The sequence below is a fragment of the Leguminivora glycinivorella genome, chromosome 2 (assembly GCF_023078275.1).
Source record: "Leguminivora glycinivorella isolate SPB_JAAS2020 chromosome 2, LegGlyc_1.1, whole genome shotgun sequence".
Lineage (NCBI taxonomy): Eukaryota > Metazoa > Arthropoda > Insecta > Lepidoptera > Tortricidae > Leguminivora > Leguminivora glycinivorella.
The window spans coordinates 18854866-18874798 of NC_062972.1; the positions used below are offsets into that span (position 1 = coordinate 18854866).

Consider the following 19933-nt stretch of genomic DNA (forward strand, 5'->3'; position numbering starts at 1 on the left):
TTCAAATAGGTATAATACTGAATAGTGTTTATTTAAACACAAAACCATATAAACTAGTAAGACCTAAAACAATAACATGAAAACTAAACTAAACCTATGAATAAAATTAAACCTATAAATAAAACTAAATAACAAACTAAAACTTACCTACAAAAATACCCCTGTTATAAAAAGAAAACCCTTCTAAAGTTAATTATAATAGGTATAATTATAATTAACTGATGAATCCCAATAGCACGTTCACTCTCGGAGTAGTCGGAGTTACGACGGCAAAAGTCTAGAATCTAGAAACCTAGATCAATGCCTCTTGTACTATTCTACTTAATGATGTAACGCCTGGTACGGGTTTATTTGTACGTTTTGTACAACGCGTCGCTTTGCGGAACTGGACCATTTTTTGCGGATCTTTGCACTGTGTCCACAAAAAAACAAGGTTGTTTGAATTTACCTACTTACTACACTTAACGGCTTATTTTAGTGATTTAATAAAATATGAGAATAATTACACACAAACCTAAGTTTTCCTACTTTGACATGAAATTTTTTTACTTGCATTTCGGTGGGTACTATATTGAATAACCACAAAATTAAAATTAAAAAAAACCCCCGACTCGACTCCGACATAGTAGACCGATTTTCATGAAACATGGCTAAGAACACTCCCGACTAACTCAGCTTTCAGACAAAAAAACTAAATCTAAATTGGTTCATCCGTTCGGGAGCTAGGATGCCACAGACAAACACACACAGACAGACAAACAGACAGATAGACAGACAGACAGACAGACAGACAGACAGACAGACAGACAGACAGACAGACGGACAGACAGACAGACAGACAGACAGACACGTCAAACTTATAACACCCCGTCGTTTTTGCGTCGGGGGTTAAAAACAAATTAAGAAACTATGCATGCTGTTCATCATATATTTTGTATGTAACAATTTTTGCATACAAAAACTTTAAAAATGGAACTTTAAGCTTTTCTATACTATAAAAAGAATGATCTAGCTAGACTAGGTTATAAAAATAAATTCTCTCTAGAAAAAGGCGACCCCCTTTCGAAGACACAGCATTATGTAAATATTTTAAACCTTTCACATTGCATTCACCTGCTGCAAATCTTTCCGCACATTCACACATGTTTAAGTATCGTACAATGGGGGGGAGTACGGATTGTGGGGTCAGTTGGGATGCATTTTTTATGTATTTAATTTAATTTTCGGCTGAGGATGCTCTTCAATTGATATTTATTTTTCTTCTATTAAATGATAAAATTACCATTCTAATACCTGCCGAAGTTGACCTCGACGAAGGGTGGATTTAAATCTGGCTACGTAGCCGAATGGCGCAAACGCTTACGAAACGAAACGCTCGTAGATATTTATATGACGTATTGACGCGACAGAGCCAGACTACCTTTCGCGGCGTTTCGTTTTCGTTTCGCATCGCAGAAATGCCATTCGGCTACGGCACCTGGTAGTAACATTATATTTATGTGAGATTCGACGAAGTATTTGTTTATTATCCTTTTAGATAACGTTTTTCAACATACGAGGCTTATTTAAAATTAAAATAAAAACTCATATAACTTATTGCACTTGACAGGCATTTAATAGTACTTGACGATTTTTCGTTGATGACGACGACAGGGGATAGTTGGGTTATTTTGCTATACTGCGATATCGCACACATACAGACAGGTGTATTTTAATTATAAATATGAACATCCTACATGCATAAATAATATATTATTGAGGATAAATGTATGTTTCGACCCAACTCACCCCATTTTACGGTACACTCACTTCGAAACAGTTCATTCAATTAAGGCATAGACCAATAAACAAAAAAGGTAGGTAAGATAAAACCACAATGAACCCTCTGTGTATTATGAAAGAAACTTACTACGACACATTTCTTAATAAACAAAATCCATTACTGCACTACATTATGTGTTAAATATTAAACGTAATATGTATCGAGCAATGTAGCTAGAAATATGTTGAAAACACACTTACGTCACGTTCACAAGCATCGATGATATAACGTGTCCAAATAACGAAGACCTATCAAACAGTATGGTATCTTCTAGCTGAACGATCTTATTGACTGGATTTTGATGGAAAATAAAATGATAGGGAGTTACCTAAAATTGGAATGTTCTATGATAGACTATAAAATGGTGAGCTGGCTATTGTGACATTACTTTTACTAGCGACACCGGAGGACTAACAAACATGTGTGTGATTCAGGCATATGTGAGTTATTATTTTATATTACAAGTGAATTTGAAAAAAGTGTTGATATTAGAAATTATGTTTAAAAAAGTCATGGTTAATTTGGATAAAGTGATAATTTAAGATTTTTACTATATGTAAAAATGGAGCGGCATACTTCTATATTTAATTTGTGAATAATTGTTCGTTTCGTATTATGACTGTGTCATCCGTCCAGTGGCGTCCTCATCCGGGGATTGCGTTTTATAACAAACCATTAATTAATGGTTAATGGTCTTAGGTAATAATATGTAGGTATTATACTTATAAAAATTAAAAATAGAGGGTACAAAGAAGCAGAGAGAATATGTACTATCAGCTGCAAAAGTGCATGGAGAAATTATAGATAAATTCATTGATTATTCGCCATGCACTTTTGCAGCTGATAGTACATAGTACGAATTGTACCATTTCAGCTTCTAAACTGTCACTGTGTCGAGGTAAAAGATACAATTCTGGACAGCACCTGTAGACAGCCCATTAAGTAGTTAATGGGGTTAAAATGACGACAAAATATATATTTCGCAACAGTAAATGCAGGATAAATGGGCAGCGACCAGCAATACTATATATCAGCCTATATCCGACACCGTAACCACACCGCGAAAAGATTTACTATGCTGTTGTGATATTATCCTGCTCACGGTGAGATAATTCGGACGGAAACGTGCGTTTTTACCAGTTATTTAATGTTCAGGATATTTTAAATTATTGGTAAGGTAGTTCATATTTAATTGTGACGCGTTCTAGAAGTGTTGCAAATCACTGTTAAAATCAATACTCAATTGGTTTGTTATTCAACCTCAAATCAATCTGTTAACCGAGCAATAATAATCCATATTAATATTATAAATGGGAAAGTGTGTGTGTCTGTTTGTTTGTCCGTCTTTCACGGCAAAACGGAGCGACGAATTGACGTGATTTTTTAAGTGGAGATAGTTGAAGGGATAGAGAGTGACATAGGCTATTTTTCATCTGCTTCTAATGCGAGCGAAGCCGCGGGCAAAAGCTAGTAGTGTATATATTTTTGTAATATATAAAAATACTTCCATCTAAATACCAGGACGACAGCGCGCCGCCATTAGCGAACTATATTTACGCTCCGCCTACCGTGACAATTTGACAAACTATTTCTGAAGCCATTATATGTACAGAGCATTTTCATCATATCAATCCCTGTTCTCACCCAATTGTCTGTGTGGATTCCGTTTCTTGTCCCCGAATAACCTTTACTTTATGATTTTTGTTTTAATGTAAAAACCTCGAAATCTTAAATGCTGGAGACGAGATTGGACGCTCAATTCAGGGGAAAGCAAACATAGCTTACGTTCGTAATATACCGCCGTGTCTTGAGCGTAACGAGAAAATACGAGTAGACCAACAATGCGTATGATATACAATACCAGCTTTAAGACGCCATCCGCAGAACTCTGGTCTAAAATATTTGAGTGCTATAAATTATACTATTATATAACGTTGGTTTCCTGACTTCACTGCAAGGGCCGAAAAAATAAAATAAAGTTATGGTAGGTCCTACATAGGTACGTACGAATTGTACGCAAACCTATCGATGCGAAAATAATTGCGAGTGTTTCACGGCGCAGTTTTAAGTTCAAAGTTATTTTTTGTTATTCACTTCCATTTTCATATTTGTTTCCGAATGATATTCGTTTTATAAAACCACTTCAATTTTGGCGCGGGTTCAAATTTCAAATAGCTAAGCCAATTTGACCGGGAAACTTGCTTTTCTTATTGGAATATTTATCATGCCAGAGATCGGTAAAGATTTAAAACTTAAAATCGGTCATAAATGTCAAAAATTGTCTTCTACATAATAAATAAAGATCTAGGTAGTCTTACCTAATCAAACTAAATGGTGTCATCAATAAGTACCTTCAGTAAAACAATACTCATTTACTTTTGCTGAAGCGTAGCTATTCCAAATATGCGTTTAGCGCTTTCCTGTTTATTTATTTTACTTTTTAAAGAAAGCATCCTAGTTTATTCACGCCATTAGATGTCACTTACGGATTTAAATTGCGCTGTCCACGGGGCGACGTAAACCACCGTACTATCTGAAGCCACCACATGATTTCACACCAGCTTACTCCGTGATGGAGTGGCTACCTCTCCGCCCGCTATCTGTAGGACGCAGGCTAGTTCGCGAGGCGTCACTGATGAGTAGGTAGTCGGGCAGAAAGTCAATCGATGCGCGGGTGTTCTTGGTAGTTTCGTACGACAATCACAGTGCATCATTAATTCATCACTAATTATAAGTGAAAAACTTATATCACATCAAGCGTCTATGCGAAAGACTTTGAAATTGAAAACACTAATTCTAATTTTAGGCAGATGCCCCGGTTATTGCTACTGACACTGTTTCAGACATTTATTGACTAAACGTAATTTAACCAACTATGTTCATTGTATAGAAGTACCTTCATAATTACATACCCACTTCCTTACCATCAAAAAAAGGTTTATTTTATTAAAATATAAAAACAAACAACAATACCAGGGCGTCTTTATTTGAACTGTATAGATTATTTGACTAATGTACCTACTTGTTTTCATTTGCTTACAGTTACTTAGCGCGCTTGTAGTGGCGTCTTCAGCCCATGCCACCTGGGACCCGTACCGGCAATACAGGCAGTATTACGCACAGGCTAGGCAAGACCACACAGATCAACAGGTACATAACAGAATGATTTCTCAACTATACATGAACTCACGCTTGTATTCCCAAAATACACCTCCAGTGGTGATTGTGGTGAAGGCCGAATTCGAACTGGCATCTTTAGCAAATCGAGACTCGTTGATTTTATGGTGCCCCCACACTGATTGTTATAGAACATTTATAACAGCCCAGTTTGAGAACACCATTACAATTTTATAACCACATTTATGTACGTCCCTGAAAATAAGTATGAAATTGTGAACAAATAATAAATCTACACCTACAGCCATATTTATAATGAAGAGCCATTTTGTATGCTCCAAGTAAAAATATATTCATAATAGTTTTCTTTTCAACTAAGAGAAAAATAAGTAAGGGTCCTCTTGAATAGTTAATGTACCGGAAAGTCACAGTTTTCGGTGCGCACATCAAAAGATTTCAAGTATGAACTGTCTTTTCTCGATGGAAAATCCATTTGCTTATTTCCCTCTTTCAAATCCCACTAGTTTTTAGGTCGGGAACATGACAAAATCAAAAGGATTTTTAATGTTTATCACACAAAGTATTTGATGCGTGTGGTATGTATATTTTTCATTACCCTTGTCTAGGTATAAGTTTAGGCTACATGTCAAAACAGTGCCTACAAATTGAACGATACATCTAACAACAAACGATTACTAGAAGTTCCCCTTGCTTTGTGAATTAGATACTATATGTATTATGATATCGGCGCCTTAGATGGCTGATCTCTTTTTTTTTTACAGTTTTGTTTATGGTACTAACGGATTTTGGCACATAATTTAAACTTTCAGAGTATAATATTATAGTTTCAAAGAAGCAAAGCTTTGTGATAGGGTAGTAGACATTCCTACACGTTGATCACGTAGACAACGTAGTAGTGATTGAATACAGATAAAACGCCTCTCCATACGATAAGGGATTGCATCTGTCACGTAGGTTAATCATATATGATTAACCTACGTGACAGATGCAATCCCTTATATATAAGAAGCTGTACTTTAGTATTAATGGGAGTGTTAGGAGATAGGTTGGAGATATTATACCTATGGACCACAACTGACTACAGTGTTTACTTCAACCCGCCTCCCAGGCACTCTGCCTATTTCAGCTTAACAACAGGGTAATCTTAGGCACCTACCTTACATTTACATACAAATACATTGTAATGTAAGTTGTTTCTTTTAACACTGACTGAAACAGAACTAAAATCTGGCGTTTAAATTGAAAACTGGTTGTTAGTATCGTAGTATATTATAAAGAAAAATGCAAGGAAAAATGCAAGGAAAATTCTGAAAACTGTAATTTTGTAGAAGGCGACAGTTTCAATAGTAACGTTGTTTCTGAATCCACCAGTGTAGGTATTTACATTGAGATATAGTCCGGTTGGTTCATTCATGACATGAAACAACCGGACTTCACGCATGTTGCATAAACGGATCCGTTAACGTTTGTTTATGACTGGCACGTGCTAGCACTTACCTCAGTTTTTTTACCAGCTTTGATTCCGTATAAAGCTACTGGCAGCAGGGGCACGAGCGGACAAATGTAAATAGCTCTGAGCAAAAAAAATATCAATGTGTATAAATTAAACCGTGCTTGAATAAAGTTCTAATAATATTTTTGCTTTGCTTTCAATCGTGTAGATTGTTTATGTACATTACAGTGTTTTTTTATTTATTTGAAAAGTGGCCAAATTCGAGAATCGGCCCAGGCCCCGTAGCCGAATGGCATTTCTGCGACGCGAAACGAAATCGAAACGCCGCAGAAAGGTAGTCTGGCTCTGTCGCAGTACGCAAGAGCGATAGAGATAGATAGCTACGAAAGAGATATATTATTATCGTGAGCGTTTGTGCATTTGGCTACGCACACAGGCAGGCAAGCATGGTCGCGTAATAAACGATATAATGTCAGACCTTCCTTTTCGCACTATTTGTAAGTGCGGTAGGGACGCGTCGATGCGCAAAAGTTTATCCAACTAGTGTGCTACGCCCGCTGGCCTCAGAAGTCAGAAGGGCGAGTTTCGTGACACATGACGTACGTTTATTTGGGCATTTTCAGCATTTGGGACCTCTAACTAGCGTAAGTCGTTAACAAAAATTAACTCACTGTCAGTTTTGTGACGATAGTTAAGTATGAAATTTCAATAAAAATATTGTTTTTCTGTTAATTACATAAACTTTTAGCGGTAAGTAATCTACGTTCATAATGTGAAAAAAGTAAATTTTTAGACAGATTTTATGCTTAATTGTCGTCACAAAACTGACAGCAAGTTAATTTTTGTTAACATCTTACGCTAATTGGGGGGACCCAAATTCTGAAAATGCCCATTTAACCATTTCATAGGCGGAGCTACCAAAATCGTTGCCAATTTATCTTGGCTTGACTCTAGTCACTCAACCACCAAATTAAATCACAAATGTTAGGTAGTAAAGAAGAGGGGTCCATTGACAACTGTGAAGGGTTCAGCGGGTATTGGGTGGCCTTTACATTATACATGATTTATTACCTCATCAAACCTCGGCTATCAAACGCTGAAATTATGGTAATTTTTTTAGGTTTTTCAAAGGACTCCTTATGAATTCATAAGTGTCATTCGGGCAGGTAAATTTATATTTATGTTGGCTTTTAAAGCAATTCACATAACGAACATTCTTAGGACAAATATTTATAGGTATGTTACTAAAAATAATTTATTTTGTTCAGAAATTCATTATGTTCCTTAAACCCTATTATATGTAGGTAATTAAGAAGTTCTTTCATACTTTATTACCAAAAAATTAATTTGGAGATTATCGTTTATGTATATACTCAAGTAAACCTGAACGTACTAATAATCAGAGTCGTGTTTAAATAATGGATATATTAAATATGAAATGCTATTTAATTCAACCTAGTCAAGAAACTTAGTGAGAACTGAGAACTAAATTCAGCGGACTGTCTAGATCACAGTAGTTATGATAATAACAAAGTGTTAAGATCGGAACGTGTAACTTAGAGTTTCTGTATTTAGAGTTTTGTAAGTGGGACACTGCTTTATCTGCAAGTTGCCAATTGGGTCAATCTACGGACAATCGACTGGGCAAGTTCTCTAGTGAGATTACAGATAGGCAATTAGACAGGTCTAGACGAGACCGGTCATTGAGTTAGCCAGTTCTTGGCTGGCTTCAGAGTTTCGTGTGCCGTCGAGTAGCTAGTCAAATGAATTATTGTCACATTAGGCAGGTGATCCGAGTTTATTTATTTACTTTGAATAATAACATTATATATTACGTATTCTTATATATTTTTTTATACTTTTGACGTTAAGAAAACAAAATACAACTAAGTACAAAACACTCCTGATTCGGAGATACCCACGATACTTGCAACATTTCCACGCTGATTTACTTTTCTTAAGTACCTAGGTGAAATTATTATTTTCGAGTTAAATAAGTTTAACCTTTTCTTAATACCAAACATTTCAAAACGTCCATCTGGATTTAAAGCCTAAAGATATGTAAGCGACTTCGCAAATGTTGTGCACGTTGTTACCAAAAATGTGTGATATGTATAATAGGTACTTGTAATATTTTGTCTAATTATCTTATTTACTCTCGTCAATCTATACTAATACTATAAATAGGAAAGTATTGTGTGTCTGTTTGTTTGTTCGTCTTTCACGGCAAAACGGAGCGACGAATTGACGTGATTTTTTTAGTGGAGATAGTTGGAGGGATGGAGAGTGATATAGGCTACTTTTTTGTCTCTTTCTAATGCGAGCGAAGCTAAAGCGAAGGAAAAAGCTAGTGTACCTATATTTCTCAATTAGTTTCATTACTTTATATACCATCGTTATCAAATAAACCTAAAACACAACAACAACAAAATATAACAGACTGAAGACGAATTTAATAATAACGAGTACGCAACCTACACGTGTATAATGAATGACATGTTACAAAAGTGCCAAAATGTTTCGTATAAGGAACCTTTCCCAGAAACACTAATTCGCAAAGATTGAACTAGGTACTTTCTGTTTTTAGGAGTTGGCCAATTTCCGCGAATTCGGTTCAGTGACGTAACTTTGGTTGTGCGACGGGAAGTGGAACGAAGGTGGAAAGTTAAAGAACAAGTAAAAGTGAACCGTGGCCGTTCCGATTCTGATAGTTACGCGAAAAGATAACAAACTCTTTGCTACTTTTGTTATTTATGTAGCTTTCAGAATTTTGATATTTATACAAGACTTGTATCGATTGAAATATTGACCGTGACTTTCTTCAGGTGTCCGTGAACAAGATGCTTGTAATTTCGTAAAAATGTTGGATTTTTTAAATAGCCTATAATGTATCCCTCTGCTGGGCAAAAGCCTCCCCTGTTCACCATGTTCTACAATAAATGAATCATTATTATGAAACTGTCATGGAAACTTTGGCAACATCTGATGCTAGTAATTATTTAAGTTTGCGTGCTTAAAGAGTCAAGTTTGGAAATATTTCAAAATAAATCAAAGATGTGTTACAGTCAATCGGTTCAGCGGCCCATACTCGTAATACAGTCTCTTAAACCTCACAATGAAAACCTTTGTGGTCCCACTTATTAATCCATTCATAGATGCTGAAACTTCGTCTTTCGACACAAGGCCACTTACTTTATCAGCAGGCATCCTCCGAACAAACTTCCAACAGTACATATCTTGAATGTAGCTATTATTTATTGTTCCAATATTTTAGGTGAATTCAGTATTTTCAGTAACCTTGCCCGTTCTTTCATGTTGTACGCAGCTGAATAAAAATGGTTTTAATGGATTTTGCCGTAAAGGGAACAGAGTCCTTTCATCTGACTTTAGTACCCTATTGTGTTACATAATTATGTAGGTTTTAGGTTATTAGAAGGCTATGCGTAAATAAGAACTATGATAGCTGCTTAAAGTGGAGATTCAAACTTCTCCTAAATTTAGATTGTTACACAAAGTACATATAATTGCATTCATGTTTTAGTACCTAATATTTACATTACTAATTGTATAGATTAGGAATGTATTGTAACAAGTATGTTACACGTGTACCTACCTAATACATATTATTATCAAATGTTATTTAACTTTGACATTAATAAGTTATTTTTGAACAGCTGCAGGCATCAGACTACAGTGGCGGCTATGAACAAACCTCCGGCTCGGAAGGTCACGGCTTCGGAGGCCAAGCTGACTACGGCAGCGCTCAAGATTTCGGCGGCCACGGGTTCAGTGGGCACGACCTCAAGCCCCACTCATACCCAGTTCACCAACATGTGGAAGAAGAGAACCCAGAAGAGATAAAGCATTACAAAGAAGTCGTTGTACCAATCCCTAAAAACGTAGAGTTCAAAATCAACCAGCCTATCCTAATCCCCGTCCCGCACCCTGTGCCTATCCAAGTGCCGGTGCCGAAAGCGGTCGTAATTCCTATCATTAAAGAAGTTTCTATTCCCGTAGAGAAGTCGGTACCATACCCCGTAGAGAAACTTGTACATGTACCAAAAGTAAAGGAAGTGCCGTTCGAGGTAGTGAAACATGTCATTGTACCTGTTGAAAAGCCTGTGCCTTTTAAAGTACCTGTTTACGAAACCATCATACATACTAAAAAGGGATCCCATAAAATTTAAATTTTCTAATAATTTTAGTTTTCCTCCCACCTCTTGGCTAAACATACAACTTTCTAAATACTTTCAGGTACCTACACTAAATATTTTCTCTTAGAAAACGATTGAGTCGGTCTTCTTTGGACTAAATTTTGAAATAATTATTATACCAGCCTAAACAGATGAGACAGCAAAATATAAATCTCTAAGTAGTACCTATTTTTTGTGGATGAGCGTGTGCCAATCTTATTTATTTCCTTTCTTTCTATTATACTTAGTGCGTGGTTTTGTTTTTGTGTAACTACAATAATATACTGTGAGTGTGATTGTATTATATGTGTATAGATGTTATTTAGTATTAATAATAAAAATCGTTGTTATTGTTTTATTACGCTTTTATTTTTACAACAAAAACCCTATAATTATAAACACTAAAATCGAAAACACGAAACCGACGAAGGGCAGTTAGACTGGGGATGAAAGTTTGTATGAATATCAAATTTTATTTTTGAGTTAGGAACTTGAAACTTGTGAAAATATACTTTAGTGTAATACAAAAAAAAACCGTTTCAAATTGTTTGGATATTCATCCTTTAAAGGGAGGGTGATCAAATTTTATTTTCAGTGCTGTAGATAAATCAACTTGAACGAAGTAGCAGCAAAATACTTAATAGAAAATAACAAAAATGTACATAAACGCGATCATAGATACAATATAGAAACAAAATATTCCGTTCGTGCTATTTTGGCTATGAAACCTTTTTGCTTTTGTTGTAATGTCTGGCGTTACTTGTATGTCTTTGCTATTATTTTTATGCAGGATAAGTATTTTTATAAAAATAAAATATAAACACCGCATTTGAAATAAATACACACCCACTCTGTATCTGTTTACTTAAACATATTGATAAATACTCTTGTCCTTTATATTTTTAGAATGTACATTTTATACGTATCAGTACACCATTGTCTTGCTCATTTCAATTCCACTCATGAATATTGAATTTCCTTGTAAATTGCCGTTGAACATTATAAAACAACCAGACGAGGACGACGACGATAAAAATTCTGTCACTAAAAAAAAAGTAAAAATTCTGCAGATACTAATAAGAAAAATGTCGAAGACGGGTGGAAGTTAGGGCATTTCCATCTCGGTCCTGCCTACGGGTGGGTTGCACGATATTTTGGCTTCCAACGCCATACAACGTTATCACAATGGCATCAAACTGAGGAGTTGACGCAATTTAGTTATCTGTCAGTTGACGCAAAATTACTACCTAAATAACAATGTTCTCATATCATTTTACTCAATATCAAAGTTCTACAGTTGACATCGAAAGTTACTAAATCTAGACTTTTAGCTAATTTAGAGAGCCATACATGCTAGTGCTTGTCACTACAATAATAAAAATACCTAATGGTTATTTCATAACTAATAGTACAAATAAAAGAACCTCTATCCATTTAGTACACAACAAATAAGTAGGCTTATTGACAGCAACATTGGGCAAAATTGTTTTGAAACAATTATTTTACGACAAGTTCGACGTCAGTAATTTGTTTGGTTACGATATTATTTTTGAAAAAATATAAAAACAAAACTTTGGAAGACAATACTATTTTATTATTTAATATTCCAATTAAATAGAACCCGAAGGAATAAAATTGAATCACATGCTTTTTTGTTTACTTGTGTAACTTTGATGAGCACCGTTCCTGGATATTTCCACTTTCTCCTTGGCCGAGGCTCTGAAAACAGAAGAAGTGTGTAATTTGTTTGTGAACATGAAATAATAAACTAAACATATATTTTTTATTCAATTTCATATTTCAACCACATTGATAATCCATAAAAAGTGAGGTTTTGCATTGGTCCAGACCTAATCAGTTTCCAGGATAAAAACAGAACCGAAGCAAAAATTGGAAAGCGGGACTTGATTCGAACTTAGCTTCACAGATACGATTAGGACTGGACATGTGAATGAATAAAATATGTCGTAGAGAAAAAATCTGTTTTTCTTTTGTTTTATTTAGAATAACATTTTTGAAGAATCGGGCTGATACACCTAAAACTGAATGTTGTTACCGGTTTGAATTATTCTGTTACAATTCTTATATTCAACTTACTTTGTGTCGAGGTATGGGTTCGTGATGTTGACGAGAGGCGCCTCAACCAGCAGCCAGACCAGCAGACTCATCAGCGACGAAAACACCACTAATCCAACTGCTTGTATCAGCTAAAATGCAACACAAAGTCTTAGTTAAGGTTCACATACCTATATGTGTAAAGTAGACGTCCAAGTTCTCATTACTGCACCGGTATATGTAAAAGTATGCGATAGAAAGTAACATATATATATATATCAAATATCAAAAAAGGAGTATCACACGGAATATAAATGTGGTATTGATAGATTAATGGACATCAAGATAAAAATAATATATACTTACACCTTCAAACAGGTGATGTTTCATATTATCTCTCATGGAAGAAGTTTGATACAATAACATAATATGTATGACATATACGCCGTATGAGAGCCTACTAAACGGAGCGAACACTGACCAGCTGAGGAACGAATTGATGAGGGCTGCCAACAAAAAAATTCACAGTACGTTTATAGTAATCTCGCCTATGTATAATGCGCTAAGCACCCCACCCAGTGGCCTAGCGGTAAGCACGTGCGACTTCAATCCGGAGGTCGCGGGTTCGAACCCCGGCTTTTACCAATGAGTTTTTCGGAACTTATGTGCGAAATGTCATTTGATATTTGCCGGTCGCTTTTCGGTGAAGGAAAACATCGTGAGGAAACCGGACTAATTCCAATAAGGCCTTGTTACCCTTCGGGTTGGAAGGTCAGATGGCAGTCGCTTTCGTAAAACTAATGCCTATGCCAAATCTTGGGATTAGTTGTCAAAGCAGACCCCAGGCTCCCATGAGCCGCGGTGAATGCCGGGATAACGCAAGGAGGATGATGATGATGACCCCTATATGTATATTGTATAATGGACGCAATTACACGATGTAGAAAAATATCATCAGTTTTTGTTACATTTTACAATAAACAGACAGACAGACGGACAGAGCGGCGCCATAAGGGTTCCTTTTATACCTTTTTTGGTACGGAACCCTAAAAAGGGCATACATATGCTTAAGCTTGATTTGAATTAATTGCGCCATACGTTTCATAATTGGATCAAAACCATTTAGTACAACCTTTATTCTTTATTCTATTTACGTTCTATTCAATTTTAATGCATAGGTAAAATATATTTTAACAGGAATATTATTTAATAAATATTTTAGTTATATACTATGAATTACTTACGAACTTGGCCATAAGTGCAAAAGATGACGACACCCACAATAGCTAAGGCAAATAAAATCCTTTCGAAAGCCACGAAGACACAGGCCAACCATCCGTGGACTCCGTACAAGTAGCATATATGACCCAGCGCTATTACGGCACACATTAGGTTCAAGGAGACATAAGTTCCTAGGAACGACACTGTCTGAAATAGGTAAAGTAATAAAAGTTAGAAAAAACGGTGAAAAAACACTTTCGGTGAAGTTTCATAACAATAAAATCGCTTAATTCTTTTCTCTATCACTTTACTTAAATATTATTATTAAACTATCTCCAACTTAGCTCAAGTATGATAGTTTCACGATTTTTCACGTGCATTTTGAATACATTGCGGCATAAAGAGGTCGATTGAATTAAAATGTAGGTATAAAATAATTAATCGGGTCCAATGTTAAATGCTTATATACTCGTAAATACGTCACACGATTAAATAAATATGAGTTGGTTTCATAGGAAAATCCACTGCTTCATAAAATATAAACGCATGTTTAAAAGCTATAAAGAAACTCCTTGTCAATGCGTAAATTAAGTTCGGATAGTTTGTCAATCTTAAATAGTTTTTGTTCATTATTTATTGTAAATTTTTCGCTACTTATTGTTTTAAAACGCTTCTTTTAACACATATGCGGAAATGATATTATTCACTCGTCTTACCACGAGCCGTAGGTAAGAAGAACAGGCTTTTTGATCGGAAGTAGAACATTTATATGGAATGAAATAAATCGTAAGCTCAAAAGAAAACACTAAAAGGAAAAAGTGCCACGAAATCGGAAAACAATATCTTCTCATAACATAATGTTGCTGGCGGCTTGTAATTTCGTTATTTTTAAAATTGTAACATACCTTAGACCAGACTTTCCTGTAATCTTTGGGCTTATAGATCGACATTAGATAGCCGGCAGCCAGACCAATCGCGTATGGTACCATCCTGCAGTGTGTTTTTATGTAAAGGTTTCTGAAGAAGGAGTTGGGTCTAATATCTACTTCCAATCTGCAACATAATTATTATTTTAATATTTTTTTTATGTAAAATAAAGCAATTTTTTTAAATCAGAGCCAGTGTGCATGTCAGTTGCATTATAATATTCACTCTATATTTTAAAGATGAAATGAAAATGAGCGAACTACGAATAAGGTAAGTATATACACTAATAATTCGTTATTTACGTTTAAAGCTTATCTCATATCAAATTAACCTAGAACAAAAAACGTAGAGAATGACAGTGACAATCAATTTATAAACCACTAAAGATCTAATACTAGATGCCATCCATACTATTGTATTAAGCCAATATACAAAATGGTCCAATAAACAAATTCCTTGACCGTAGCAACATGCATACATAATTTATTAATTTAAAAAGGTACACTTACTGAAGATTGTAAGCTAGAACTGCTGGTAAATCATTGACGTATACGGTGATCACGGGCATTATAAAACCGATCACCAAAATTACGGCGGCAAGTGCTTTGCCTACACGTGGGTTTTTGCGGTACACGTACAGCAGGAGCAGAGTTATTACGTACATATGGAAGTCACAGGGTATATACCAAGTGGCTGGATGGCACTGGAAGTAAATAAAATTTCTTGTTGACAAAAGTTACACAGTTAAGTAGGGACTGAAGGCATATAAGTCATATAACAACAAAGATATCACACCAGTAGGCCTAGCACATGATGGCCGCGGGAGTAGATAGACTACCCGTCCTTATGTCATTCATACAGTTAGAAGAAGACGTGGCATCTATCTCGCGGCGACATACTCCCGCGGCCATCATGTGCTAGGCCTACTGGACATGTTAGGTTTCTAAAACGTAAAGTTTTGTCGACTCTCAGAAGGCGTTGGATTCTATGAAATGGCCATAACTGTGAGAAATTCGTTTACAAAGGTGCACACCAAAACATCTCGCTCATTTATTATATATCAATGAATACATCTCAGCCTCACTATATAAAGTGGACAATATAATGTCAAATTCACTTCACTCAGATGGGGTACGTCAAGGGTGTATTCTATCACTCTTGCTATTCATTTTCGTTACGCTGACGACTCCAACAAGCAAATATCTTATTGAAGGACTATTGCGTCGCTTTGGACACACTGAAAAGGTCTGAGTCTCTCCACTATCTAAAGAGACTACTCCATTACAAATGCAACGAAATCTCTTTTGTTATGATCTTTTGGTTAACCTCTCTTTTTTTACGGTGCTGAAACGTGGACAGGTTTTTTGTAAGACAGTTATTTACATACCATTTCGGATGTGTTGTAATAATTTCCGATCATTAGTAAAGACGGTAACCAATTCTTCTCGCACGTCTGTTGCTCGTAGAAAGCTATTTTTGGGTAGACAGGACCAGCATCAGTATGTTTTGACATATACCCCAAGTAGAACACGCTGACGGCTAAAAGCACTACAAGTCTGTAAAACAAACGCATTCTGGAAGGCAGGTCTGAGGACTACTTATTGCATATGATGTCAAAAACTTACTTTATTTATGTTACAGGAAGTTATACTATTCATGTAGGTATTATATCTTTGGCGCGAATAAAATATGTGCAAACTGCAATACGATTTACCTTATATAACGTTTTAAAATATTCTTCATTAAACTGTATGGTTTCGTTATATCCATCGTGGCAAGACTCTTTCCCGCTAGAATAGCAGACAGTGTGAAAAACGTGTCCACAATTACATCAAAATGAGTCGTAAGGTACGCTAATACTTTTCTATCTGTTGCCATCTGAAAAAAAAATATTAATATAAAATATTAATATAATACAAAGTATTAGGTAATCATTCTTGTAGTATCATATTTAGCAGAACATACCTAAAATGAAAACAAAATGGATCTAGCAAACAAATCTCTTGCAGCGTCCGTTGCAGTTACTGGGATTTATAACTGAGAATCGTAATACTCGAAGATGTGGCCTACCATGGAGCTAGTCCGCCCAGAAGTTGCCTGTTCACTCCTGATTTCAAGGTTTCGGATTATATGTATGATCTGGGAAATATAAACGGCAGCAAGGAATTCCACTCCTTGGCAACGCACATAAAGAAAGAAGCAAAGCGCTTTGTTCAAACTGGAGGAGGGAGAAAACCAGCCGTGCGCCTAAAAGTCCGATAGAAATTTCAATAAGTAATTATTATTACCCGTTCAAAGTCCAAAGCATTGCTAATAGAAGTCCCGTGTGAAATGGCCATGCAGTGAACGAAGGCGATAATGAACGCCGTCAGGAAGCGAATGCCGTGCAAACATGGCAGTTCGTCTTTCTCAGTTTTAAATATTGTATTCCAGTTGCGGCGAAGACAGAACGATTTTGCAAACTGATTAACTGAAAAAAAATACAGCCGAACACGATAAAGTAATTCACTTTAAGTTATCAGTATAAATGTCTGAATAGGTTGTAAAGGTAATCATTGTTACGTACCAAAGGAGTTAGAACTAGCGGTGACGGGATACTCGCTTATATAGTATGTTGATCCTACAGCTATGGACAACAGCGCTGCAAAGGTGTACCTGGAAGAGTCATGTTATAAATATATTAGGGCAATCAAGATACCTATAGCCACATTACGAATACCTTATTTCTAAATTTTTGTATTGTAAAGAAAGTAATAATTCCTAGGTTCTACGTTTTATTTGTGGAGAAGTCGGAGTTTTATTATAAATTAGTAGATATAAGTAAGCATAAAGATAAAATCTTACGCAAAGACGTAATATCCTGTAGAATATTTCCAAGGGGCCGCTGCTTCCTCGCAGTGGTGCACAGACACGGCGGCATCTCTCGCCGCTCGCAGGTAACCCGTGCCCAGGAGCGCCTTCACAAACTTCTCCACGGACTTATTCGGACACCCTGCGGGCAGGCAGACCCCGTGTGCAATGTATGAGAAACTACGACCATAGGGTGTTGTAGTCTGAAACAAAATATCTAAATCAGCCGGCGTATCACGCTGCCAATTTTATCACTTATCCACGTGGATAAGACATCTGTCACTCTCACACTGACATACTTGCTAAAGCGTAAAGAATGCTTTATCCACGTGGATAAGTGATAAAATTGGCAGTATGATACGCCGGCAGGCTAGCCCAATCGATAGTCAGAAAATGCTTTTCATATGAATAACGTTTTGACTTACATCGACGTAATAGTCCTCAGCTCTGACATAAGGATCGGAGCCCTCTCCTATTTTCTTGACGCCATTTTTATGCATTTCTATTTCCGCTAGACAGTATTGAGTGCGTAGCTCAGGGTGCGTTGCGAGCCAGGGCGGACGCAAACACTGGTCGTAGTTGCCGAGCTGGTAACGGGCGCCGAAGAATATGCCCGTTGGTGACTGATCGATAGAGTTCCATACTGCAACAACGGATGGATATCAGATAAATGTGTTTAAATCATTATAACAGAAAGCGTATAATTACTATTTACTACTCTCTTTATAACCGGGGTATTTTTGTAGGTAAGTTTTAGTTTGTTATTTAGTTTTATTTATAGGTTTTAATTTTATTTATAGGTTTAATTTTAGTTTTCATGTTATTGTTTTAGTTCTTACTAGTTTATATGATTTTGTGTTAAATAAATAAAAATATATTTCAGTTTAAGTACATATCAACATTTTGTATAGAATTTTACATAATATACGGGCACTAAACAAAGATTTGTAAAGCTAAAAAGACAGGCAAAGCTACCGACTTAATAAAACTAAGATTCTTAAATCTCGACACTTCACAAGCAAAATAATCTTTCATAGTTGAATTATTTATTATATGTCTTTTTAATAAGTAATTTGGCAATGGTCATTTATTATTACAACTAGGCCGATCCGCTACTTTTACTGCTAACTGTACCATAATATGCTACTTTTCGTGAGATGAGATATGGAAGGGATATTTCAAAGTAAAACCGGAAGTGTACCTGTAGGCACATTTATTTTGTATCTACTTACCCCATGTGGCCCATAATGTAGAGTTCTTGACATTTTCCAGAACGTTAAATATATTGTCACGGCAGGCCACCTCGTCAGCGTCCCACTCATTTTTTGACAGAGTGTCAAATATGTGGTCAAGATTAGGGATTCGTAATGATGATTCCGTAGCTAGAACATTGACTGAAAAAAATATATTTCAAAAGTACGTGTCGACATTGTAGTTATTGGTGTTGTACAAGGTCTTGCCTACTTATTTTATGTAATTAATGGAATAAAAATGTGTTGTCTGCGATAATACTTAAACATGATGTACCTATCTAAAGCTAAGTTGACACAACACTTAAATTATATATATTAAAAACTTACCCAAAACACAACACAACACTATAGTTTTAAACAACATTGTAACTGATTATCACTATTTATCACATGAGGTATTTGGTTTAGATTTAGATAGATAGATTAGATTTCTTTATTTCGTGATAAAAATTACACTATAAATTTGCAACATGTCAAAATTATGTTTATCTTAAATTATGTTTTTTAATTTATTTATTTAACTCCACGTGCGTCACTTTCGATGTTAGGCGACCACTTATCCAGGACGTAATATATGTACAGACCTTCAGGTACGTAATATATTATGTCGGTGTAATAATACTACTAATATAAGCGCGACTGACGCTTGCGCATCGCATACAAAGAAATATTTTGTTAATTAGGTGAACCGACGTTGACACACGCCACTAATTTACCTATCAATAGTTAAACTTGAGAGTTCAATTCGGCGCGCATGGACTTTGCTCCGGGTTACTACACGATACCGACAGAATAAATCGTAACACATTACTGATAATAAAGCTATCTAATGACAACAAAAACTGGGAGATGAATATATTTTTGTATAGGCGTATTTATAGACATATGTACGTAGAAATACAAATTGGTTCTAATTTAATAAAATTTACATTTGTATAATGATCCTTTTGATGCTATCAATAATAATATGAGTAGGAATTTCAGAATCTAAGCGTTTTTTTATAACAATAAGGCCATCACC

The 19933-nt window shown here is 35.7% G+C and overlaps 2 protein-coding genes across 2 annotated transcripts; one reads left to right on the forward strand and one right to left on the reverse strand.

Moving 5' to 3' along the window:
• Positions 1–2180: 2180 nt before the first annotated feature.
• LOC125239652 lies at positions 2181–10964 on the forward strand. The gene is made up of 3 exons (XM_048147297.1): positions 2181–2262; positions 4865–4972; positions 10088–10964. Exons 1-3 carry the CDS (start codon positions 2242–2244, stop codon positions 10598–10600), a joined length of 642 nt encoding a protein of 213 aa, XP_048003254.1. The 5' UTR covers positions 2181–2241; the 3' UTR covers positions 10601–10964.
• Positions 10965–12178: 1214 nt separating this feature from the next.
• LOC125239641 (nose resistant to fluoxetine protein 6-like) lies at positions 12179–19631 on the reverse strand. The gene is made up of 14 exons (XM_048147288.1): positions 19240–19631; positions 18892–19053; positions 18085–18302; positions 17654–17862; positions 17376–17464; positions 17098–17279; positions 16524–16687; positions 16197–16365; positions 15319–15512; positions 14788–14935; positions 13906–14089; positions 13028–13167; positions 12704–12813; positions 12179–12325 (listed from the first exon to the last, which is right to left on the reverse strand). The coding sequence occupies exons 1-14, from the start codon at positions 19274–19276 to the stop codon at positions 12247–12249; spliced, it is 2085 nt and encodes a 694-aa protein (XP_048003245.1). The 5' UTR covers positions 19277–19631; the 3' UTR covers positions 12179–12246.
• Positions 19632–19933: the final 302 nt, after the last annotated feature.